The following is a 22332-nucleotide window of genomic DNA, read 5'->3' as shown; positions in this document are numbered from 1 at the left end:
TTACAGGTAGTACAACAATGGGAAGAGGCTATCAAACCTAAAGCTGCCCATAACCTTAGCATAAGGAACAGGTCCCAAAAAATTATAATAGGGCCTAAGCACCAACAAAAAAACAAAGTGCAGGTGGCAAGATAACTTAGGGCTTGGTTCACATAAGTAATCGTCAATTTTTGTTCTGCTCCGTCATAGGAACAAAACAACAAAATTGACTGATAATGGGATCCATTGGGTTCAATCATGGTATCCCTCAGGGTATGTGCGCACACACACTAATTACGTCCGTAATTGACGGACGTATTTCGGCCGCAAGTACCGGACCGAACACAGTGCAGGGAGCCGGGCTCCTAGCAGCATACTTATGTACGATGCTAGGAGTCCCTGCCTCTCCGTGGAACTACTGTCCCGTACTGAAAACATGATTACAGTACGGGTCGTTTGTCCTGCAGAGAGGCAGAGACTCCTAGCATCGTACATAACTATGATGCTAGGTGCCCGGCTCCCTGCACTGTGTTCGGTCCGGGACTTGCGGCCGAAATACGTCTGTCAATTACGGACGTAATTAGTGTGTGTGCACATACCCTCATTGTATCAGAAAAAAAATTGTGCTGTTTGCTGCACTATTTTTTCCATCAAATGTGATGGAATCTGCAATAGAGGCTATAATGCAGATGTAAACAGAGCCTTAGACTCCAAGGTAACATCAGCTCTTCCATCCATATTTTATAAAGCAAAAGTTGCCGCAATAATGTATGAATATCATGCAACTAGTTCTATATACACATTACTATAGTACTCACCTCTAGAGAGTTGCACCTTCACAGATCAATACTTCGTGGTAGAAGGAGCCCAATTATCTGACTTGTCTCAGTGTTGCATACACCACTACAGCTCAGAGGTGGGGTCAGATGGATCATTTATTCACTATTAGGACCTGCATGAGGGTGCAGGCACCTCAGTGCTGTTTAGACTCGTCCTGTTCTACAGTCATCAACAGCATGACTGTTGCTGTGTTTTCCCAGCCCTAGAGACACAACAACTGCCGTACCTCGCAAGTGGAGGGTGTGGGGAGGAAGAAGTTTAAAGGGCGACTAAACTTTCAGAAAACTTCTGACATATCATAGTGACATGCCAGAAGTTTTGATCGGTGGGGGTCCGATCACTGAGACCGCCACTGATCGCTAACACAAAGCGTCAGAAACGCTCAGGTGAGTGCTGAGCCGCTTCGTTTCTGATCAGCTTTTCTCGGAAAGCCAATGTAACGGTATATGGGCCCATAGACTTTCTATTGAGTCCAAGCGCTTCTGTCTGCTTCGTTTTAGCGATCGGTGGGGGTCTCAGTGCTCAGACCCACACCGATCAAAACTTCTGACATGTCACTATGACATGTCAGAATTTTTCTGAAAGTTTAGTTACCCTTTAAGATAAAAATAATGATCAAAGAAAAGCAGTAGACAACTCTATTTGGAGCAGACTTTAGAGCCAATCACTTGCCACCAGGGTCTATTTCTTATGGGTTAATGTGATTACATGTCCTCTGTATACAACAACATTTATGATACAATTAAAGGTTGACGTGCACATGTTCTGTATGGGTGGAGGGTGGCCCATTTTCTCTGGTGGGCCAAGGAAAGCCCAGTTTGACATTGGTCCATAATTTTATGTTTAGAAAGCGGAATAATAAAGGAACATCAGAATAAATGCAAGATTGTAGAATAATTGCTTCATTAATGAAGCAATGATTCTTTAAATTTGGTACTTCAGGCAAATGGAAGAACTGGCACCACCCTGCAATTTCTGAGCTTAAATGGTTAAAGTTGACAGCACCTTTATAAATGAAACCAAGATAAACTTTTAAGAAAAAAATAAATAAATAGTACTAACCCATAGAGAAGTAAATTAGGATTTTTTTTTATTCCGTATAGTGGAAAGGAGCTCAAATGTCGGTGTTTTTCTACCCTGACTCGCAGAAAGTACTATTGATTAAACCGTTACGATGTATCACTGTCTGTATGTGGCAGCACAGAACTTTTTTCCCGATATTATGCTTTGGTAAGCGAGGGAACTCATTCTGCAGGCTGTCGTAATTTTATTTTTCCAGTAAGTGCGTGTAAGCGGGAACTGCGTGTTTTCCTCTGATGTGACGTGTGAGGGATGCAATGTTTGTAAACTACAGAGACACGTGACTTAGGGATCTGTGACTCCGCCAGAGACGAGGAAAGCAAGATCTGCCTGCCAGGAGAGGGGCGGTGAGGTTTCCTAGAAAGAAGATGAGGGCCCGTGGTTTTCGCATGGAACGGAAAAGCAGCAAACAGGTATGCGCAAAAGCTATTTTTAAAAGCTCAATCTTTTTCTGGTGCAACCCGTTGAATACATTAACCCCTTACGCACATAAGCTAATCTACAAGCGCCGTATTTAGGCTCATACGCAAAGCCCGACAGTGAGAAGTAGCTTTTAGATTTTACAAAACAAGCCATGTACGTATATAGTTCTTGATTCTTGATATCTTGTTAAGATCTGATCTGGAATACGGTTCACGCATGTGACTCTTTATTTTATGCCTTGCTCTTCCTGTAGCATATATACTACACATAGACCACAATTACACGCGGCTGTAAGAGAAAATAGACTGCCAGTGTCAATGTGACGTTCACTGCTATAACCATATAGATTTATGTTCCAGTAAAAGGTCCCGGCTTTTCTTATATATACATATCATGTGCCGCGTTACTGCTATTATCGTGCCCACTGGTCACACACCAACATGAGATGGTAAACAGGCAATTTAATATGAGAAAATTATAATGGAGCCGATACATAGGTGACGTGTAGTCTATGCGGTCCATACAAAAAAAAAAAAATGAGTAACATACAAGGTTTACAGGGTGCTGCGAGCTAAAGGTGTGATAAAGCGATGAGTAGTATGTGTGGACAAATACCGGAGTAATAGTGTAGACGTAAATGATTCTTACATCACGCTATTTCTAATCTGCTTGCGAGTAAAGTTTCAGGAGTAATGCAAATGTAGAAGAATAACCCCCTGAATTCTGTAAACGTGGTAAAAGGAGGCACACAGAACAAATATGATAAGCGGCAGTATACAGAATGCCGTGTCAACATTACACATTCTAATATCACTTGTGCCATCTGACCGATATGGAAGAAAACCTCCATAAGTCAAATGGTGTCTTAAAGGCTATTTCTTCAAACAGTAATAACTATAGAGCAACCGTTTTACCATTTTCTTTAAAATTTCGCATAAGTGGATACGGACCACATTTACCACGAACACAACACGTGTTCATGATAGACACCGGACGTCACGCCACAGTTAAAGGGACACATTCCATTCTACTTGGCACAAACACAACACATATTTCCTTTTCTTGGGCAAATTTAAAAACCTTGTGCAAAGAGACAAAACAGGCCCCCGAAATATTAACATACTGAGATATTAGATGCTAAAAGCTAAAGAACATGAACCCATCGCTTCCTTAACCGGTAAGTAACTTTACGTATTATGTCTTCTGAATAGGGACTATATGGGCCCATTTGGATCACATGTTCTGGGATGTGAAAATGCATGAAGAGGTCATGAAGGAGTTAATTTGCACCTACCGTCACACTCGGCACTTGCTCATTCGGGAGAATTTGGGAGCTGTCCTTATTGATCTAGAGAAAGAAAAAAAACAACAATAATTAAACATAGAATTCTAGGTGTAGGATGTTGTAGTATTATGGGGGGAGGTTCTAGCCCTCAAACACTGCGTCTGGGTGAAAGGATCCTTGGCTGGTTGCCGGCTAGAATAAAATTTAAATGATAGGTTTACACGGCTCCCCCAGACCACAATCTCTAGGTGTCCCTGGAAAATGTAAGACGGACGGACAAAATAATAACCTTTTGTTTAAATGGATCTGGCATCAAAATACAGTTGATTACCAGCAGCCATTTTAGGTCTGCTCCTATAAAGACACTGGTGCATTGGCTTTTTTTTTTTCATGAACTCCCTCCCTCTCTCTCTCTCCCTCTTCTGCCAGACGCTGGGATCATTATCATAAGACAGAGTTCTTAGTACCTCTCCTACCCCCAACACATGATATGTGACATGCCCCCTCCCTTCTCGCTTGCTGTAGTAGGGAGACCAAGGCTCAGGGAGGGTGGGGAGGGGGAGGGGGCTGGGTGCTGTAATGCCGGATTTTTATTTTTTTTCAGCTCTTAACAGGGAGATCAGACCATGTGGTTTCTCTCCCAGCAATTCAAGGCTGCTGGAATCTGCGGACTGGACTACAAAGAATGAATGACGGAGCTGTCAAATAGGGTTTTAAGCCACAGAAATCAATTAAGACTTCCGTGTGAGCGTGTGCTATGTGCAAAGAGAACATGTGATGCCCTCAATGGCAAGGGCATCCTTTTCCTTCCTCATCTATAAGAGATTTTGCATTTATTACAAGTGTCTATATCCTTTACATGTCATCTATTCAGTAATGGCGTTGTGACAGTACACAGACATACATAGCACAAGCTCCATCTGACAATGAACAAGGGCGAATATATGGAGAGATGATCATGGGCTCTCCGTCGCCCAACAGTGACCGTAACTTTAATAGAATTCTATTTTATACATATATATACACACACACACACACACACACACATATATATAAATTTACACCCCAATTAAATGAAGAAAAAAAAAAGCGAAATCCCAAAGTAATGAGATAAAGAATAATTTATTGTTTTATGGGACCTAAAATTATGGTACGACAATTTAAAGCGATTCATAGACTGGATTGAACTCCAGAAATTAAGTTATCCTCACTATATTTATTTTCTGGCAATAGGTGATGCCAATCCGCTACTACAAGGGTTAACTTTAGTGGGTGGCGCGACCAAACCTTAAAACACTCAGGCAGCGCTAGCTCTTTAAACTGCGGAAGTTTGTAACCTGTGAACTGCCAATGCGGACAGTACGGCATTTGCAGGGTTAAGCGAAACATTAAGAAAACGGAGATAAAGAAAAAACAGGAAATGTTTCTGCAAAGGATGTTCTGGGTGTGTAAGACAAGAAACCCCATCTTCCCCAGCAAGCCAACATATAGACTTGTGGCCATGTGTTTGCTGGCACGCTTTCTGCAGAACACATGAACATTCCCAGGAAGATCGGATACATATACTCCAGCCTTTACTAACTATGAAATTGAATAAGCAAGTCAGGGTGACCTAAAATGAACCAAGTCTAAAATGGAAACGGCTTGAATGTTTTGTGCGTCTGAATTGTGTGCGCGGGTTTCTTAAAGGAGCAATGCAAGATCATGGCAAGCGTCCTCGCTAGTCCCGGCACATGCAGAAGTACTACAGCTTTAAGGTTTTATATGGTAGTAAGAGATTGTGCATGACTTGTGGGTCTGGATTATTATTCCGAAACAACGTTAATACTATAACAAAATGAGTAACGTGTAATGTTTAAAGGGTTTGCCTTGGAAAACATTCGCCTTGCATGACCTCTGGCACTGAATAAGTTGTGTGTAGCGGCAACAGCTCCAAACACATCAGTTTGGATTTCATTGAAGTGAAATATAAACACATGAACAACTCTACAATATAAACTCGAGAATAGTCTCCTTGAACATAACTGGGGTTGTTGTTCTTTACCCTTTCGAGCTCCGTACTCGGTTAACTAATGGGAACTCACTGACTCCCCTACCAAACATTACAATTTGGCAAATAGGCTTTTCTTGTAGTACGTGATCTTTGATAGTAGGACCTGATTTGGCAAAGTCCAACATGTTTATGGCAAATGCAGTAACAAGTTTGTTGGAGAAAAGAAGATTGAGTAGAGTGAAAGCTAGGGATTTAATCTCACGTCAAGCTATTGGTAAGTAACTGGGGCAGAAGATATGTAGGATTTCTTAGAAAGTTTTCTGTGTCTAGAAATGAGCAATTCATGACCTGTGGACTACGTGTTGACCCTTGCATCTAGGCCTCTGAATTTTCAAATAAAGCCTCAACATAGGAGTTAACTTGTCTTAAGCTGGCCATACACAAGATAAATCGTTCAGCCGACAACCATTTTCCAAATTCGGCCAAGCGTGCCTATTTATTAAACGGGAAACTGGAAAAGAAAAAGCCATTGCCAGAGCCCTCATCTCCTACAGAAATAAAGGATTGCGCATGGAACATGACTGATCCCTTGTGAGGCCCGCGTACACACCAGATCCTCAGTCGACCCTGCAAAAATGTTGCCGACTTGGCCAACTTTAAATCGAATGTATTTGGCCCGCTCAAGGCCCTGCTCACAGCACGGATAGGCACCCATTTCAAATAATGCTTCATTTCAATCCAATGCTTCAATACATCAGTGGAGGTATAAGTCCTGGGACCCCTGAATAAATGGTTCCCGGAATTCTATAACCGACATCTTCCATTGCTCTGATCAGCATTTGACATTGGAACAGTCATGGAAACTCATTGATGTCAATGGCAATTATCGGAGGTCCAGGGCAATCCGTTCAACACCTACATAATTAGTTCTGGATTGCAGACCTCTATTAGGTGGCTAAAATATTTAAATTGTCCACATGAAATATGGAGAACCCCTTTAATGTTTTTCTATTTATATTGTGCCTAATACATTGGTTTTCAGATGTAGGCAAACACAAAACTTATTGAATCTATAATTCAATTAATCTATAATAGCAATGGAAATTAATGGACAAAAATACAGCAAGGGAATCAGATAGACTGTAGTAAAACCAAACACCACAAGCAGGCAGCCTGTCCAGTTCAAAGTCTGGAGAACTATACTTTAGGTGCAATAATTGTTGTTGACAAGCAGCAAACACAGAGCAGTGCATCGTGGGTACTTGTTAGACCACTACACAAAAAGTGATAGCAAATTTTAGCTTACAATAGATTATAAAAATGATCGGAAATATATTTCTTATGGTGAATATATACATGCATGATAAAGTGCACCCTAAAATGTCTTAGTTCGACCACAAGAGTGCTGGCTGTGCACGTAGCCATTCTCCACCCAGAAAACAAATATTTCTTCTCAATTATAGGAGAACCACAGAGTATCAAGGACACAAAAGATCAAAGCAATTTTAAGCAAAATCAAAACCTGAAAAACACCTAGAAATTAAACACCTTGGAAATTTTGTGTTATTTGGCTGTGTCCACCACAGTTCATGTAAATAGTGATGATCCGCAAGACTTAAATTCTCTGCTTGTGTAAAGGTTTTCGAATGAATTGGCGTGAACGGTCAGAATATCAAAATATTAGCATACGGTGTCATGGCCCCAGCCAATCAACTGCTGGAGTCTGGCTGCTGCAGGTTGTGTAGATGTCAACAAAGTGTATTCCGAGGTACTAGCAATTTTTGCAACCCTATACGAATGAGACTGTGTGTCTAAATAGCATTTCAGGTCACGAAAAAAGCCCAATCAATGGAACGAAATGGACAAATCTGACACAAATCAATATTATATGGCCAGCTTAACTTATCCAATAAGCGTGATGTGTATATATATATATATATATATATATATACACATACACACACACACACACGGTATTTGGACACAAATATTGGGACACACCTCTTAATCGTTGAATTCAGGCGTTTCATTCTGTCCCATCTCTTAGGTGTATAAAATCCAGCACCTAGCCGTGCAGTCTGCACTTACAAACATTTGTGAAAGAACGGGTCATTCTAAAGAGCTCACTGAATTCAGCAACAAGTCAGTTAGTGAAATTTCTTCCCTCCTAAATATTCTACGATCAACTGGGAGTGGTATTATTGCAAAGAAGAAACGCTTAGGAACCACAGCAAATCAGCCACGATGTAGCAGACCACAAAGTTACAGAGTGTGGGTCGCTGAGTGCTGAGGTGCATAGTACATAAAAGTCACCAACATTCCAAATCTCCTCTTGCATAGACATCAGCACAAAAACTGTGCGCCGGGAGCTTCATGGCATGGGTTTCCATGGCAGAGATGCTGCATCCATTTCTTACATCACCAAGCACAACACCGAGCGTCGGATGGAGTAATGTAAAGCTACTGGACTCTGGAGCAGTGGGAATGTGTTCTGTGGAGACACGAACCACGCTTCTCTATCTGGCAGTCGGATCAATGAGTCTGGGTTTGGCAAATTTCCAGGAGACCGTTACCTGCCTGACTGCTTTGTACCAAATGTAAAGTTCAGAGGAGGGATAATGCTATGGGGTTGTTTTTCAAGGGTTGGCCTAGGCATCTTAGTTTAAGTGAAGGGAAAAATTTAATGCTTCAGCATACCAAAGACATTTTGGACAATTGTATGTTTCCAAATTTGTGGTAAAAGTTTGGTGTGGAAGAACTTGACTGGCTCACACAGAGCCCTGACCTCAACCCCATCGAACACCTTTGAGTTGAAATAGAACGGAATTTGCAAGCCAGACCTTCTCGTCCAACATCAGTGTCTGAACTTATAATTTCTCTTCTGGATGAATGGGCAAAAATTCCCATGAACACACTCCAAAATCTTGTAGAAAGCCTTCCCAGAAGAGTGGAAACTGTTTTAGCTGCAAAGGGGGAACCAACTCTATATTAAAGTACCCCAATAATTTTGTCCATAATGTAGACAGATAGATAGATAGATAGATAGATATTCAATTTAGTTTGTCACTTTATGGTGACCAAAAAGTGTCTATGAGCGAATCTGGTCCTCCATTTCCCAATTCTAAATACAATAAGAAGAGGGATGTGTCAGACGTTATGTTTAAATAGATAAAGCACCATCCACCTACGGGAAATTGCTGGAGGAAATATGTTAGGAGGATGCTACAATATGAAAAATCTACTACCTAGCAAACAGTAGGAAGGTAGAGTTTGAGGAGTTGTGGGGAAGTTGGATGTACGGATTCGTGGAGGAGGGGGGTGGATATGTTTTTTTGGTTTGTTTTTTGTTAGGGGATGGGTCATAGTGAATGGCGTTAGCCACGTAACAACATTTAGAGGCTTGATTTTAGGTGGGGGGAGGGCTGGGAGCGGAGATAGACAAAGATATAGTAGTGTATCTGTAGCGGGAACTTTGATAGGGAGATGTGCGGGACATGGTTTTAAATCAGGAGTCTACTTTGAGATAACATGACTGAGGGCTAAGGTCCTGTATGCTATCTTGGTGATATACACTTAAAGAGAACCTTTCACCTGCTCATACATGTGAAGCTGAGTGCAGCATGTAATGGGCAGGGCTTCACAAACACTGTTTCACTTTACATTTTTTTCTTATCTTTCTCCGTTATTTAGATATCGGTGCCATTATATTTGGCGCCCGATACTTAAATAACCCCCTGAACTGTCAATAGTGGCATGTAATTGGCAAGCTGGCGTGTAACATCGCAGTGACACTGTCCAATCAGCTACAGACAGTGTCACAGCAAGAGCTGAAGTGAGGAAAGCATGTGCGCGCGCGCACCTCCGCCACCACCACGGAACAGAAGAGGAGAAGAAGGTGAATTCTTCTTCTTCTGTTCCATGGCGGGAGTATCTTCGGCAGCGGCAGCGGAGCTGTGCACGCAAGCGGGCGGCCGCGCACGCTCTCACTCTTCAGCTCTCGGCAGACAAGGAAGACAAGACTGTATGATCTCTCGAGATCACATTCTTGTCGTCCTTGTCTGCTGAGGGCTGAAGAGTGAGAGCTTGCACGCGCATGCTCGCACAGCTCTGAGCTGCGCATGCACACACTCTCCTCTCTCCAGCTCTTGCGGTGACACGGTCCATAGCTGATTGGACAGTGTCACAGCGATGTTACACGCCCCTTTGCTAATTACACGCCACATTGACAGTTCAGGGGGTTATTTAAATATCGGCGCCAAATATAACGGCACCGATATCTAAATAACAGAGAAGGATAGGAAATAATTTTAACGTGCCCCAGGGTTTGTGCAGCCCTGCCTATTACATGCTGCACATGTATGGGTAGGTGAAAGGTACTCTTTAACGTTGGTTTCCTATTGTGTGTTATGGGGGTTTTACACAGAACGATTATCTGGCAGATAAGCGTTCATATAACTCTCGTTGCCGATAATTGCCCTGTTTAAAAAGGGCAGAGATCAGCAGTTGAACGAGCAAGCTCATTCGTTTTAAAAAGTAAAATGTTACCGTTGTCGGCAGCACATCTCCCTGTGTAAACAGGGAGACGTGCTGCCGACATGACAATAATGGATGGGGACGAGGGATCGGAGTAACGACCGCACGGCCACATCCATAGCTCAGGAGCAAGCGAGCACCGATCAACTATGTCTCGTTGACCGATGCTCGCTGCACCGGCCGAGTGTTGGCCGGTGTAAAAGGGCCTTTACTATAGGGAGGATATTCTAATGGGACTCACTAGATTTAAATTTAAAATGGGATGATGTTAATATAGAAAGAAAAGAAAGCCTAGATAAATGGGCGGAAAAATTTTTAAGGAAGGGTTTAGAGGTCTGAATCTATCCTTCTTATTGGGGAAAGGGTGTATTTGAATAGTTTAAAAAGTAAAGGTTTGTTGACAAGAGTTCCATTCCCATATCCCTCATATAGAGTGGGAAGCTACAGGAATTAAATTTATGTTAATGATTCCTTATGTAAATGGATGTACTACATGTGATCTTGTGTTGCATGCTTACCGTTTTGTACCTTAAGCAATATTATGATAAAGAAAATCTATATTATGAAAAAAAAAAAATACGATGAGATAAATGGCATATTAGTTAATCAATCTACTTATGCGCCTTCCTACTTAATATGTAGGATTATAGGAGAAAAGTCCCTTATCTTCAAGAGGCAAGAGTTTGGGTACTTTTACACGGCACTATGTGGGCAGCGCAAACGAGCACCGATCAACGGGACAGCTCGTTGATCGGCGCTCATTTTCTCCTTTCACAAGGAGCTAGTATGGGGATGAGCACTCACTCTATCACGGGAGATGTGCTGCCGACAACGATAATATTTAAGGCATATAAAATGATTTAATCACCCGATGAACGAGCGTTTGGTCATTCATCGGCTGATTGTTGCCCCGTTTACACAGGGTAATTATCGGGAACGAGCATTCTGCCCGATAATTGCCGGTGTAAACAGGGCCCTTACTATGACTCCAGAGCATGGAGTACCCCTGTTCAATAGGGCCTGACCTTGTACAAAAGTTTTCACAACACAACCATGGATCGGAACACATTCGCAACACATTTTTTTTTTTTTTAATTATATACATATATACTCTGCATTCAATATTCCATATGTTCTACTGCAAGAATTACAGTATTGGCAAATTACGCTTTATCACATTTAAGCAACACCAGCCCAACAGGTCTACAATAACGGGACGCAGCAACGTCCTATAGTTTTCTTTCATAGATATTTGCCAATAGCATACGCTGTGCCACGTAAAGATGTTTTTCAATGGTTCCACTGCTTAATTTGGCTGCAAGTGTTAACATTTCTTAAACAGACTTATTTGACTCTATTCAGTAGAGTAACACGAGACAATGACACTTTGATAAATGGTTCCATTGTTAGAAAACACCCAAGGGTATAAGCTTCCATAATACAATGCCGCTAAATATCACATTTTATGTTACATGGCTGTTTTCTTAGGGCAGACAGGAACTGGAAAAATATCTCTAGGTGAAAGTTATATCATCTTTTAACATTTATCACTCATTCTCATGAGCTTGGCATTGGTCACCTATAGAAAGTCAAGCCGGAGAGTTATTTTGAAATAAAGCTTCGAAATTAGATAGAAATGTCCCGAGCCATACACTCGGAGCACATTAGAGTGGTTGTTTAACTCATGCAGTGCCTGCTGGGTCCTTCATTTCTGCTGGTGTCAGAGGAAATACTTTCCCCGTGGAATCCTCCAGGAGCAGCGCCTGCTTTATGCTCTACGCTAATTAGCCACGTGCTCAAAATCTTTGACGGCCATCCTCTACTGGAACACTACCCGTTGCATGCCACTCTGACACCAGCACTGAGCAGCATAGTGAGGCCTTGAAAACATTAAGACCACACAGAGGAAATCAATTAATACATCCAAAAACATGACCACATTTAGCAGCTGAACATGACATAAAATGTATATTATTTTAGTATTCACCATGTCCTTGATGTCCTTTGCCTTGATTTTCCAATAATCGGTTTTCATATTTTCACTGTGACTACCCTCATCATTCACTGTGACTACACCTCACAACTGAGTGGTGATGGGCACCCTAGCTGTTGGGCCAGATAGCAACTTCAATGACTGCAAGCCTGGGAGAGATACTCATGCATCCATGCAAAGTCAATGCAGAATTGCACACATAGCCAGCAGTCATATAACATTTGCCAAATATCACTTTACAATATAAGGCCCCATACACACACGACTGTAGTTATTATCTGCAATTACAGATTACAGACATTCATTTCTATCCGCCATGGACACCTTCCCTTATATTTACAGGCGTGTGTCCAGGGCATAGAAATGAGCCGCAAAAAATAGGACATGTCCTATTTTTCGCATTTTCGGACTGTGCTTCTATACTTATTAGTGTGAGAATGGTCGGCAAATGTGGAGAACACTCCGCGGCCCGTCCGATCAGTTTTTATTAACATTAAATACTGTATGGACGTGTTCATGGGGCCTTAGAAGTCATTTCTGTTTCTTTATTTTGACTACAAACAACATTGAGCCACTTTTAAAACACTGAGACAGCGACAAAGTTTATATATAAAAAAAAAAAAAGGAAACAGATGTTGACGTCTGAGATTTTCGCAATCCATCTTGATCTGCATAGGTAGAGCCAATTTGAAACACTTAGGCTGGATTCACACACCCTATTTACGGACGTAATTCAGGCGTTTTAACCTCTAATTACGTCCGAAAATACGGCTCCAATGCGCCGGCAAACATCTGCCCATTCATTTGAATGGGCTTTACGATGTTCTGTGCCGACGATCATTTTTTTTACGTGCCACTGTCAAAAGACGGCACGTAAAAAAGACGCCCGCATCAAAGAAGTGCATGTCACTTTTTGGGACGTAATTGGAGCCGTTTTCCATTGACTCCATAGAAAAACAGCTCCAATTACATCCGTAATGGACGCTGCGAAAAACGCCTGCACTTCGCTCTGGACTTTCAGGTTTTCTCCTGAAAACAGGTCCGTAATTTCAGGTGTATCGGACATGTACGTGTGAACATACCCTTAGGGAAAAAACAAACAATGAACTTTAGGTCTCGTGCACACAGCACAGAGGCTGCCGTACAATGCTTGGTCGGGTGTAGCTCCCTGCATATGGCATGCAATGCATGATTGTTATTTTTTTTTTTATCCAATTCATAGGGAATCCAACAGAAAAAAGTTATTATGCCTCCATATGAAAATCGGAAGCATATGGGAGGTACAGTAAAAGGTCCTGTGCACTTCTATGGATGTCATGTTATAGATTCATGCAAAAAGTATCCGTACATGAGGCCTGAAAAATTAAACACTCATCTTTGATATTAGTAGAACCATTCCAGATTTAGGCAGGTCTGCAGGACACTTTTTGTAGTACTAATGATTCATTTTAACTATTGAGTGACAGCTGCAGTCCACAAGATCGCATTCAACACTACGTATTTAATTGGACTGCAGTTGTAGTCCAATAGTTAAAAGGGTAACTAAACGTTCAACAAACTTCTGGCATGTCATAAGTTTTGATCGGTGGGGGTCCGAGCACAGAGCCCCACCAATCGCTAAAACGAAGCTGCAGAAGTGCCGTGTGAGCGCTCTGCTGCTTCGTTTCTGTTCAGCTTTTTCCGGAAATCAATGTAGTGGTGTATGGGCTCAATAAAATGTCTATGAGCCTGTACTCCGCTACATCGGCTTTCCACAAAAAGTCGAACAGAAACTAAGTGGCTCAGCGCTCACACGAGCACTTCTGACGCTTCATTTAAGGGGTTGGTGAAGGGCTCAGTGCTCGTACCCCCACCAATCAAAACTTCTGACATGCCACTATGACAGGTCAGTTTGTTGAACGCTTAGTTACCCTTTAAAATCAATCAGTAGCGCTACAAATTGTCTCAGTGTAGCCCTGGCCTTACTTTGGTTGGCTAAAGTTCTCACCTGTGAGCTACTAACAACCATTTACAGCAGCTTATATAGCCTGAAAATGGGCCATAGGCGAAAGACTATATACAACTAGGATTGCATCCATTTTCTGTATACTCAACTGTATGATAAAAACGTAAGCAACTTTATGCCATTCAGCTGCTTACATCTGCCTCGACTTAATGCTAAAACATACCGTAGCATATACTTTTTTTGTGCTACGAAATAGTGTAGCAAACTACATTATTTTATACAGCAAAATAGAAAAGTATTAAGAGGTTACCAGTCAAACATACTGTATGTAGTTTCCCCTAGAAACCTGTGGGTATGCCTCTATTATTTTATCATTTGCAGCCCATCAACAAGGTGTAAAAGGAACTTGATTGTCATGTCTATAGACAATTTATAACGAATGCCATATGCTTTTATCCCAGAAACCTGGCTAATGGCACTTCACAGGTCTAATCTCTCTTATATCCAGTACAGGGGCACAAAAACGGACAACTGGAAAACTTGACTCGTCAGGTCAAAATGGGAGAACACTATCCATAGATTAGCTTCTTTATGGGAATAGCATTTGTGACATGATGAACCATCATAGCTATACAAGTTCTAATACCATCATCGACAGAAAATCAGGCTGGGGTTGTCTCATGAACCAGATCGCCACACGTCCAGACATTTTGATGCGGGGAAAATGTAGCATTACATGGCGGGAGCTGCTCTTACAGACCCACCGCTATGATGTTTTTCTTCCCTCTTAGGGCACATGGACAGCAGTTGTCTTCATGAGGGAACCCGTTTTGAATGCTTATGAGAAATGGAGTACTTCACATTGAACATGTAGGTTTCCCGACACTACAGATTTCCTTACGATGAACAAAACCTATTTTGTAAGCATTTATCAATCATGTGAAAGGGTTAGATACCCATCATACTACTGGTGTTGACGTAACATCTTCCTGTTTATGGCCTTACAATAGATGACCAAGAATGGTGCAGTATTTGGACTCTGACCTGTCTAGTAATGAGCCTGTGCAACTGATGATTTGAAGTACTTACAGCTCACAAGGTTTCTCACTCCTAGGGATTATGCAATCTTTCCAGTGTTTAAAAGGTGTTTTCTGGTCATATTGCGTTTTTTTTTTATACTGATGACCTATCCACAGGACAGGTCATCAGTATTTTTTTTGGGGGGGGGGGGGTGGTCAGAAATCTGGACCCCGCACCAATCAGCTGTTTTGACTGCCTCCGGTATCGAGATTTATACAGTTTTCGGAGCTGGAAGCAGAAGGCTCTAGACACTGTATAGCGGCCGTGCTGCAACTCTGCTCCTATTCGGCCACTATGCAGTGCACAGAGCCATCTGCTTCCGGCTCCGAACACTGTATAACTCCCGATGCTGGAGGCAGGTGATCAGTGCGGGGACTCCACACCCCCACCGATCATATACTGATGACCTATCCTGTGGATAGGCCATCAGTATATATATAAATACATTTTAAAAAAAACTACCTCATGACCAGAAAACACCTTTAAGAAAATTACTGGTTTGATAGAACTGGGTCACTAACTTCTGGTGTTAATGTGACATCTCCACATGTATGGCTGGCTTAGGTCTATTTTCCAATTCATGTTAGTATTGAATTGTAACTCGATATGAAAAAGAACCCTAACTATAATGCCATCATGGACACAGCTGTACATGGGCAGTAGTATTAAACTTCCTTTTTGTATATGTAGTAAACAGACAATGACAATGCTAACATAAAGAGGGGGAGATTAAGGAAACTGGCATTCTGCAGCATCTTCTTCTCAATCCCACCACGTGCATTACACAGCTAGTCATCTGCTTGCCCCTCCACCAGCAGAGAGCACAATGCGGCTATTGTCCTGATTGTTACAGTGCTCTGTAGGTAACGCTATGCAGCTCAAGAAGTGTCCTACAATCCAAGAGACACCAAAAACTTCCTTCATTACCATTATTAAAGGTAAAAACCAAGAGTCTATTCATTCTTTTAACAAAGCATTAGTAAAGAAAACCAAGTAGTGCAGATACAATGCAGCTAGTGAAAATGGAGATTCTCTGACCTATTGACATCTTTTAACCTGAATATACAATAGAGCGAAAGTTTGACACATTTTAGGGCATATTAAACCTAAATGGCATTGCTTAAAAACTTATATTTCATCCATCTCTTGCAAATGGATAGACATTGCCCCCAAAAAGTGGGTATACTGTATGGAGACATACTGCTTGCGCTGCTATGCATGGATATAGCCTTAAAGCTAGTGTATGTCAGCAATGTTAGAGCATGTATGCAACTTTATCTAGTCTGGTGCAAACAATGTTCGCCGTTCCATTAATTTTTCAGCATTGAAACCAATGGGACAACACATGTCAAGAATGTCCCATCGAGGTTGTCCCATAGATTTCACTATTAAAAGTTATGGATGAAAAAGCTCATGTTGTCCAGAAGACCTCAAAAAGGTGGAAAACTTTGTTCTATCCATTAAACGAAACGGGTTAAATGATAAAAACAAAAAGCAGATGCAACTGGCGACAACTTTTACCATCAGCCGAGCAAGATTTTTGTCATTGGTCAATGTTAGAGCATGTATGCAACTTTATCTAGTCTGGTGCAAACAATGTTCGCCGTTCCATTAATTTTTCAGCATTGAAACCAATGGGACAACACATGTCAAGAATGTCCCATCGAGGTTGTCCCATAGATTTCACTATTAAAAGTTATGGATGAAAAAGCTCATGTTGTCCAGAAGACCTCAAAAAGGTGGAAAACTTTGTTCTATCCATTAAACGAAACGGGTTAAATGATAAAAACAAAAAGCAGATGCAACTGGCGACAACTTTTACCATCAGCCGAGCAAGATTTTTGTCATTGGTCATCCATTCCTTGATAGTACAGATGATGAACTGGATAGAGTTAAGGTACTTCTACACCGGCAAATTTTGGCTGGTACAACGAACGCAGATCAATGAGACAGCTCGTTGATCGGCGCTAGTTTGCTCCTTTCGCTCATCCCCATACATTTCTATTGTGTCGGCAGCACGTTTTCCTGTTTACAGGGAGATGTACTGCAGACAACAATAAGATTTTGGGCATTTAAAAAGGTACAGTCAGCCGATGAATGAGCGTTTGCTCGTCCATCTGCTAATCGCTGCCCTGTTTACATAGGGCAACTATCGGAATTGAGCGACCTTTGAACGTTCGTCTGCCCAATAATTGGACAGTGTAAAAGGGCTTAAGTCTCTATTCTGTCAGGTTTCCATTATTTTTGGATTGCAAAATTGTGTAGTCTCCTAGTTTATGTTTTGGCTCCATTATAATGAATTCATAATAAACAGAAACCTTTATGCAGATATGAATAAAACCAAAATGTTCATGTTTTTTATTGATGTGTATGCAAGGTTTTAGAAGAAGCATAACTTGAAGCTCCTAGGTCCCAATGCAAAATCTGTAACAAGGCCTCAAACCAACCGGGTGCCATTTACAATACTGGTATCTTCTTATGTGTCAGAGGGGCCTTCGGGCCCGCTCAGACACAACTGCTACCTTTGCATCCCCGATAGCTACCTTCTGGTTCTTAGTGCGGGACCACTAACCTACCTGGAGCGGTCTCACAGGCTCCTGATCTGTCCTATCAGTGCCCTACCTCATACCGACCTTAAAATGAATAGAAGCTAAAGTTAGTTTCACAGCAAACATGCGCTTTGGGAGCCCCAGGTATGGTGAAGTATCCATGCTGGAATTTTTGAACGTTCCGTAAACGTCTCCTCAATAGAAGTAACTAAATAGATCAACAGTAGGGGAAGATCGCTGGCAGAATTCAGAATGGAGAGAAACCTACATCCTTATACACAACATAGCGTGTTTCCCACAGCGTAACCTAGTGGGCCGAGGCAGAAAAGTGCCCTGGAAGGTAACTTGAGGACATTGCTACTAGAAGGCTCATGAGTCATAGCTGCTGGTTCAGTTATGCAGCAGCGTAGGGTCGGATGATGGGAAAGCGGTGAACGTCAGAGGTAAAAAACATACTCCATCCATGGGAAACACAGAAAAGGATTTAAAGACGCCGATATGCGCATGGAGGTGGAAGTACGATCACTGACGGAATGCAACAAACTGCGGATTTCAGACCACGGAGGGCAGCGCCATAAACCCTGCAATGGAACTGTAAGAGCAATACGGATGCCGATCACACCTTTTTGCATGCAAAAATGAAAAATCATGAAACACATTGATGCATACAGAGAAGAATACCGTCTCGATATGGGGGAGGCCACTTATTTTGGAAACTGGAGTAAGCATTTCTTTACATAGAATAGGAACAAAGCAGAGCACACGTTGCAGTTATTCTTCTGCAAATCCCCAAGAAACAAAGCTAACTAGGATTTTCTATGATTTTATTCATGAAGCTCAACGTTATATACAGACGACTCGTTTTCAACATTTCTCAACGTAACGCCACACGGAATACAGGCAAAAATATCAGATCCAACTGATGCCCCGGACTAAACTTTTTACCCCTTGGCAGTTGGCGCCGGTATACATTGGTAGTAATTTACATGGTTTGGGGGGCAGAAGGACAAGCAGCTGCAGTCAGTCATTACAGAAAACCAGAACCCTGTGCAAACTGGAATGGTTTCGGTGTACTTAGTGATCCAGTCAGATCCTGATCATAATGCTGCAGAAGAAAAGACGTCTAAACAGGCTACACAATAGGAGCAGTATGTAGCTTGCAGTGGGGGTGGGGAGTTTAAAAACCCAGCTGGCAGCCATAGGATATGCTTGCCTATACCACACGTCAAGAATCATTCCCTGTGAGGAGGGGGAAGAAGGAGGAGGAGGAGAAGAAGAAGAAGAAGAAGAAGAAGAAGAAGAAGAAGAAGAAGGAGGAGAAGAAGAAGAGGGGGAGGAGAAGAAGAAGAGGGGGGGGGGAAGGAGCGGGGGAGGGTGACGCACGCTCTGTTACAACCCAAAACACAAAAGGGAGGCCTGGCATGTAATTCCTTGGAAGGGTGTTTGCCAATATTAAGGCTGTCAGAGAAGGGAAAAAGTATAGGTACTAATAGGTGCCATAAATGTATTGAAATGGCAGAGTGAGTGTCAAGCTATGAGAGGGAAAAGACTATTTCACACACCCATATGCCACCCATGTGAGACAATTTATGACCCTGCTGAGAGATAGTAGCAAATAGCAGGAGCAAGCAGATCAGTAGCATGTCCAGCCACGTCAGAGGGATTTAAACTATTACACAGAAAATATTTTCTTCCGATTTACAATGCAAGAAACAAATCTAGCTGATCGTTAAGTAATGAATACCATGCCGGTTCTGAGGAACTACAACTCCCATTGTGCAATGCCCTATTCATATAGCTCCAGCATATTCCACAGCACTGTAACATTGACCGTCATTGCCCGAACATCATGGAGCCAAGTCCGGCCAGATGTATTAAGTCTCATTGTGGCTGGGATAAATTTTATGACGATCCAACCATGCAAAGGTCATATGAAAATGGTTCTCATTAAGAAATCCCAAATTTCATACAATCATAGCAAGTAAACTGTGATCATTAGGAAAACCGCCATTACAGAAACCAGCGGGGCTTTATTTTGCCAGAACAGAAAATGTTTCCGGCATCCATCCTAGAAAAATAACTCTGCATATACTTCAGAGCATAGACATGACAATAAATAATCAATGAACAATCAATACCACCATAGAAATGTATTTGCCACAAGAGTATTTCTAGTACTTGAATATACACTATGGATATCCTAATTCTAGCAAGTAAAACCATAATAAAGCAAATGTACCGAAACGCGCAGCACTGCACATATACAAGGAGGCCAAATTCCTGACAGTTCCCTAGAAATCGTACAGTATAAAATGAGACATTCAGGCGGAACCATTGAAACTGGTAGGTGTCACGAAGAACTTCTGAACTTTTAACATGAACCCCAGTGTTTTAAACCCCTCCCACTAAACACGACAAACCAATGGTAAGCGAGCGCCATCAGCTGAAAACCGTGTATCAGTAGCGAGCGTGACAGGATATCTGCAGTTAACAGTGACATTTAACCCTGCTCTAGTGGTGCACCGAAATGTAACGCAGAGCAGTCTCCAGAGCATAGCACACAGCAGTGTGTGTTTCAGGATGACAGTCTGCAAATGTGCTCCCATATGGTCTAGCGGTTAGGATTCCTGGTTTTCACCCAGGCGGCCCGGGTTCGACTCCCGGTATGGGAACAACTGCTTTTGCAGGAGATCTCTCATAGGATGTAAAACGTCGTTTTTCTATCACTATTGCTTTTATTATTCCTTTAAATTGAAACCTTCCACAAATCTGGGTCAATCTGAAGATTGTTCACGCTCAGCGAGATCAAGAATTTGCATTACCCATACTAATGCACCACTAAATATCAACCAATGACCTTCCATGAAAAAAAGAATATATAAAAGAGCTGCAACCTCTCACCTCGAATGCTTTTAGCGGTACAACTCGCTTCTTCTTCAGGTGTTCGCATTTTCTCTTCTTACATATCTGGTGACTGGTACTCCGGTTCACACAGTTGTAACAGGCTCCGCAAGGTTCCTTTCTCAGACATGGTTCACAGACCCCACAACGTTTCCTTTTCTTGAGGGGCCGCTCCACAGCTTCCAGACTACTACTACCACCACCACCACCACAACCGCCGCTTCCAACAGAGGCACCAACACCACCACCAACTGCCGTCTCCACTGGCAATTCCACTGGCTTCAACCTTCCGAGGGACTCCCCGTCGTCACAAAAATCATATACATTTTGAGCGCCCATGTGAGGCAATAGGGCATGCTGGGTCTCCATCATCACGCAGCCAAATTTTCAAAAACGCCTCAGAACCTTTAAAACAACGCTTTTGCCAAGGGCATGAGGCTATGCTGTGGTAAATGTTATTTAGTCCGGTGAACCAAAGCTAACCAACTTCTAAAAGTGATAAACAGGTTATGTCCCTTCATTTGGATATTAACCTTTATTTAGATGGTATCTTCATGAAAAATACCTTCCTAGTATCCCAAATTCTTCTTTTCCCAGCCCAGCAGACATATTAAATGTAAGCGCAAGCGTGTCTTCTGGTGATTCCCCTTTCCCCCCTGACAGCTCATCGTGACTCGAGCAGTTGGAAACACTACGCTCTAGTGATCCGCCGGGACGAGGGTGTAGCAGGACTTCCTGAAACTTTTCCTACAAAAAGAGGGATGATATGTCATACAAACAAAACAGAAAAAGGAGCCAAAAACTAATAGGGATATTATCGCAACCTTATGTACGTAAAGCATTTTTGCACTTTAAACATTGGACATATTGTAAACTCATACATAACAATTTAGGAATTCCCTTAGGTTACTGTAGCTTTAACAGCCATTACTACACCATGCAAAAAGGATAACACAACTTTGCAACATTGTAGTCACTATTTATACAAATGAAGACATAACCATACACATTCTAAATAAGATAAACAATACAGTACACGGCATAAACAAACTTCCAGGCACACTACACAAACTTTGTCTATATATAAACAGAAACGATATATATTCTCGTGTATATAAACATACCCTCATCCAGCAATATACACCGAGAGCCCATCACACAGACACACAGGGAGTGTTAATGGCTCATTATCAGTGACAGGACACAGCGCCCTGCGATTCTTTGTTCTGAGCCTGGAGCTGGGACTGTACCGGCAGGTCGGCCCTCCCCCACCCCCTCCAACAAAGAGACCCCCTCCCACTGTGTGCAGGGAAAAGGACACCCCCCTAGATTCCCCCTCCTGCATACAAGCCATGCACCCCTGTACAACAGAAGTATAAAGAAGGGGACCCCAAGAGAATGTGCCCCAAAAAAACGCATGCTGCATTACCGAGGCAAAGGGGGGGGGACGGGGACCCTGCACGTAATACCCTAGTGACAAGGGGGAAACCCACGTGTGGGCAGAGGGCACAAGAATGTAGTAAATTCTGAAGGGAATATTACCTGCTCCTTGCATTAGATGGGCACACACTTGCAGCATCTGACCCTTCCAACTGTACATTATTACACTGTGTTCACATCTGAGCCTGGGCATAGATGCGATTATTATCATGTAACCAGGGATAAGTGCTGCTCAATGATCAGATCACTTGTAATGTTGAAATTATATATTATATACAAAAAGACACAAAT

At 42.2% G+C, this 22332-nt stretch overlaps 1 protein-coding gene and 1 non-coding gene across 3 annotated transcripts in view; one reads left to right on the top strand and one right to left on the bottom strand.

Annotated features, from left to right (window-relative positions):
- The window catches only part of TET3 (tet methylcytosine dioxygenase 3), a 75718-nt gene extending 53918 nt beyond the window's left edge, over positions 1–21800 (bottom strand). The window contains exons 1-3 of one of the 2 annotated variants that reach the window (XM_075858480.1): positions 21726–21800; positions 20602–21348; positions 3617–3670 (exon numbers count right to left, since the gene is read on the bottom strand). In XM_075858480.1, coding sequence (XP_075714595.1) covers positions 3617–3670; positions 20602–20973 — 426 coding nt within the window. In that variant the 5' untranslated portion in view covers positions 20974–21348; positions 21726–21800. Of the gene's footprint in view, positions 1–3616; positions 3671–3896; positions 4014–20601; positions 21349–21725 lie in introns of those variants that run through there. The other variant, XM_075858481.1, reaches the window with a different exon arrangement.
- TRNAE-UUC (transfer RNA glutamic acid (anticodon UUC)) lies at positions 20301–20372 on the top strand. The gene has a single exon. It is a non-coding gene; the product is annotated as a tRNA-Glu (tRNA).
- Positions 21801–22332: the final 532 nt, after the last annotated feature.

Source organism: Rhinoderma darwinii, chromosome 3, assembly GCF_050947455.1.
Source record: "Rhinoderma darwinii isolate aRhiDar2 chromosome 3, aRhiDar2.hap1, whole genome shotgun sequence".
Lineage (NCBI taxonomy): Eukaryota > Metazoa > Chordata > Amphibia > Anura > Rhinodermatidae > Rhinoderma > Rhinoderma darwinii.
This window is presented reverse-complemented; position numbering and strand designations above follow the sequence as displayed.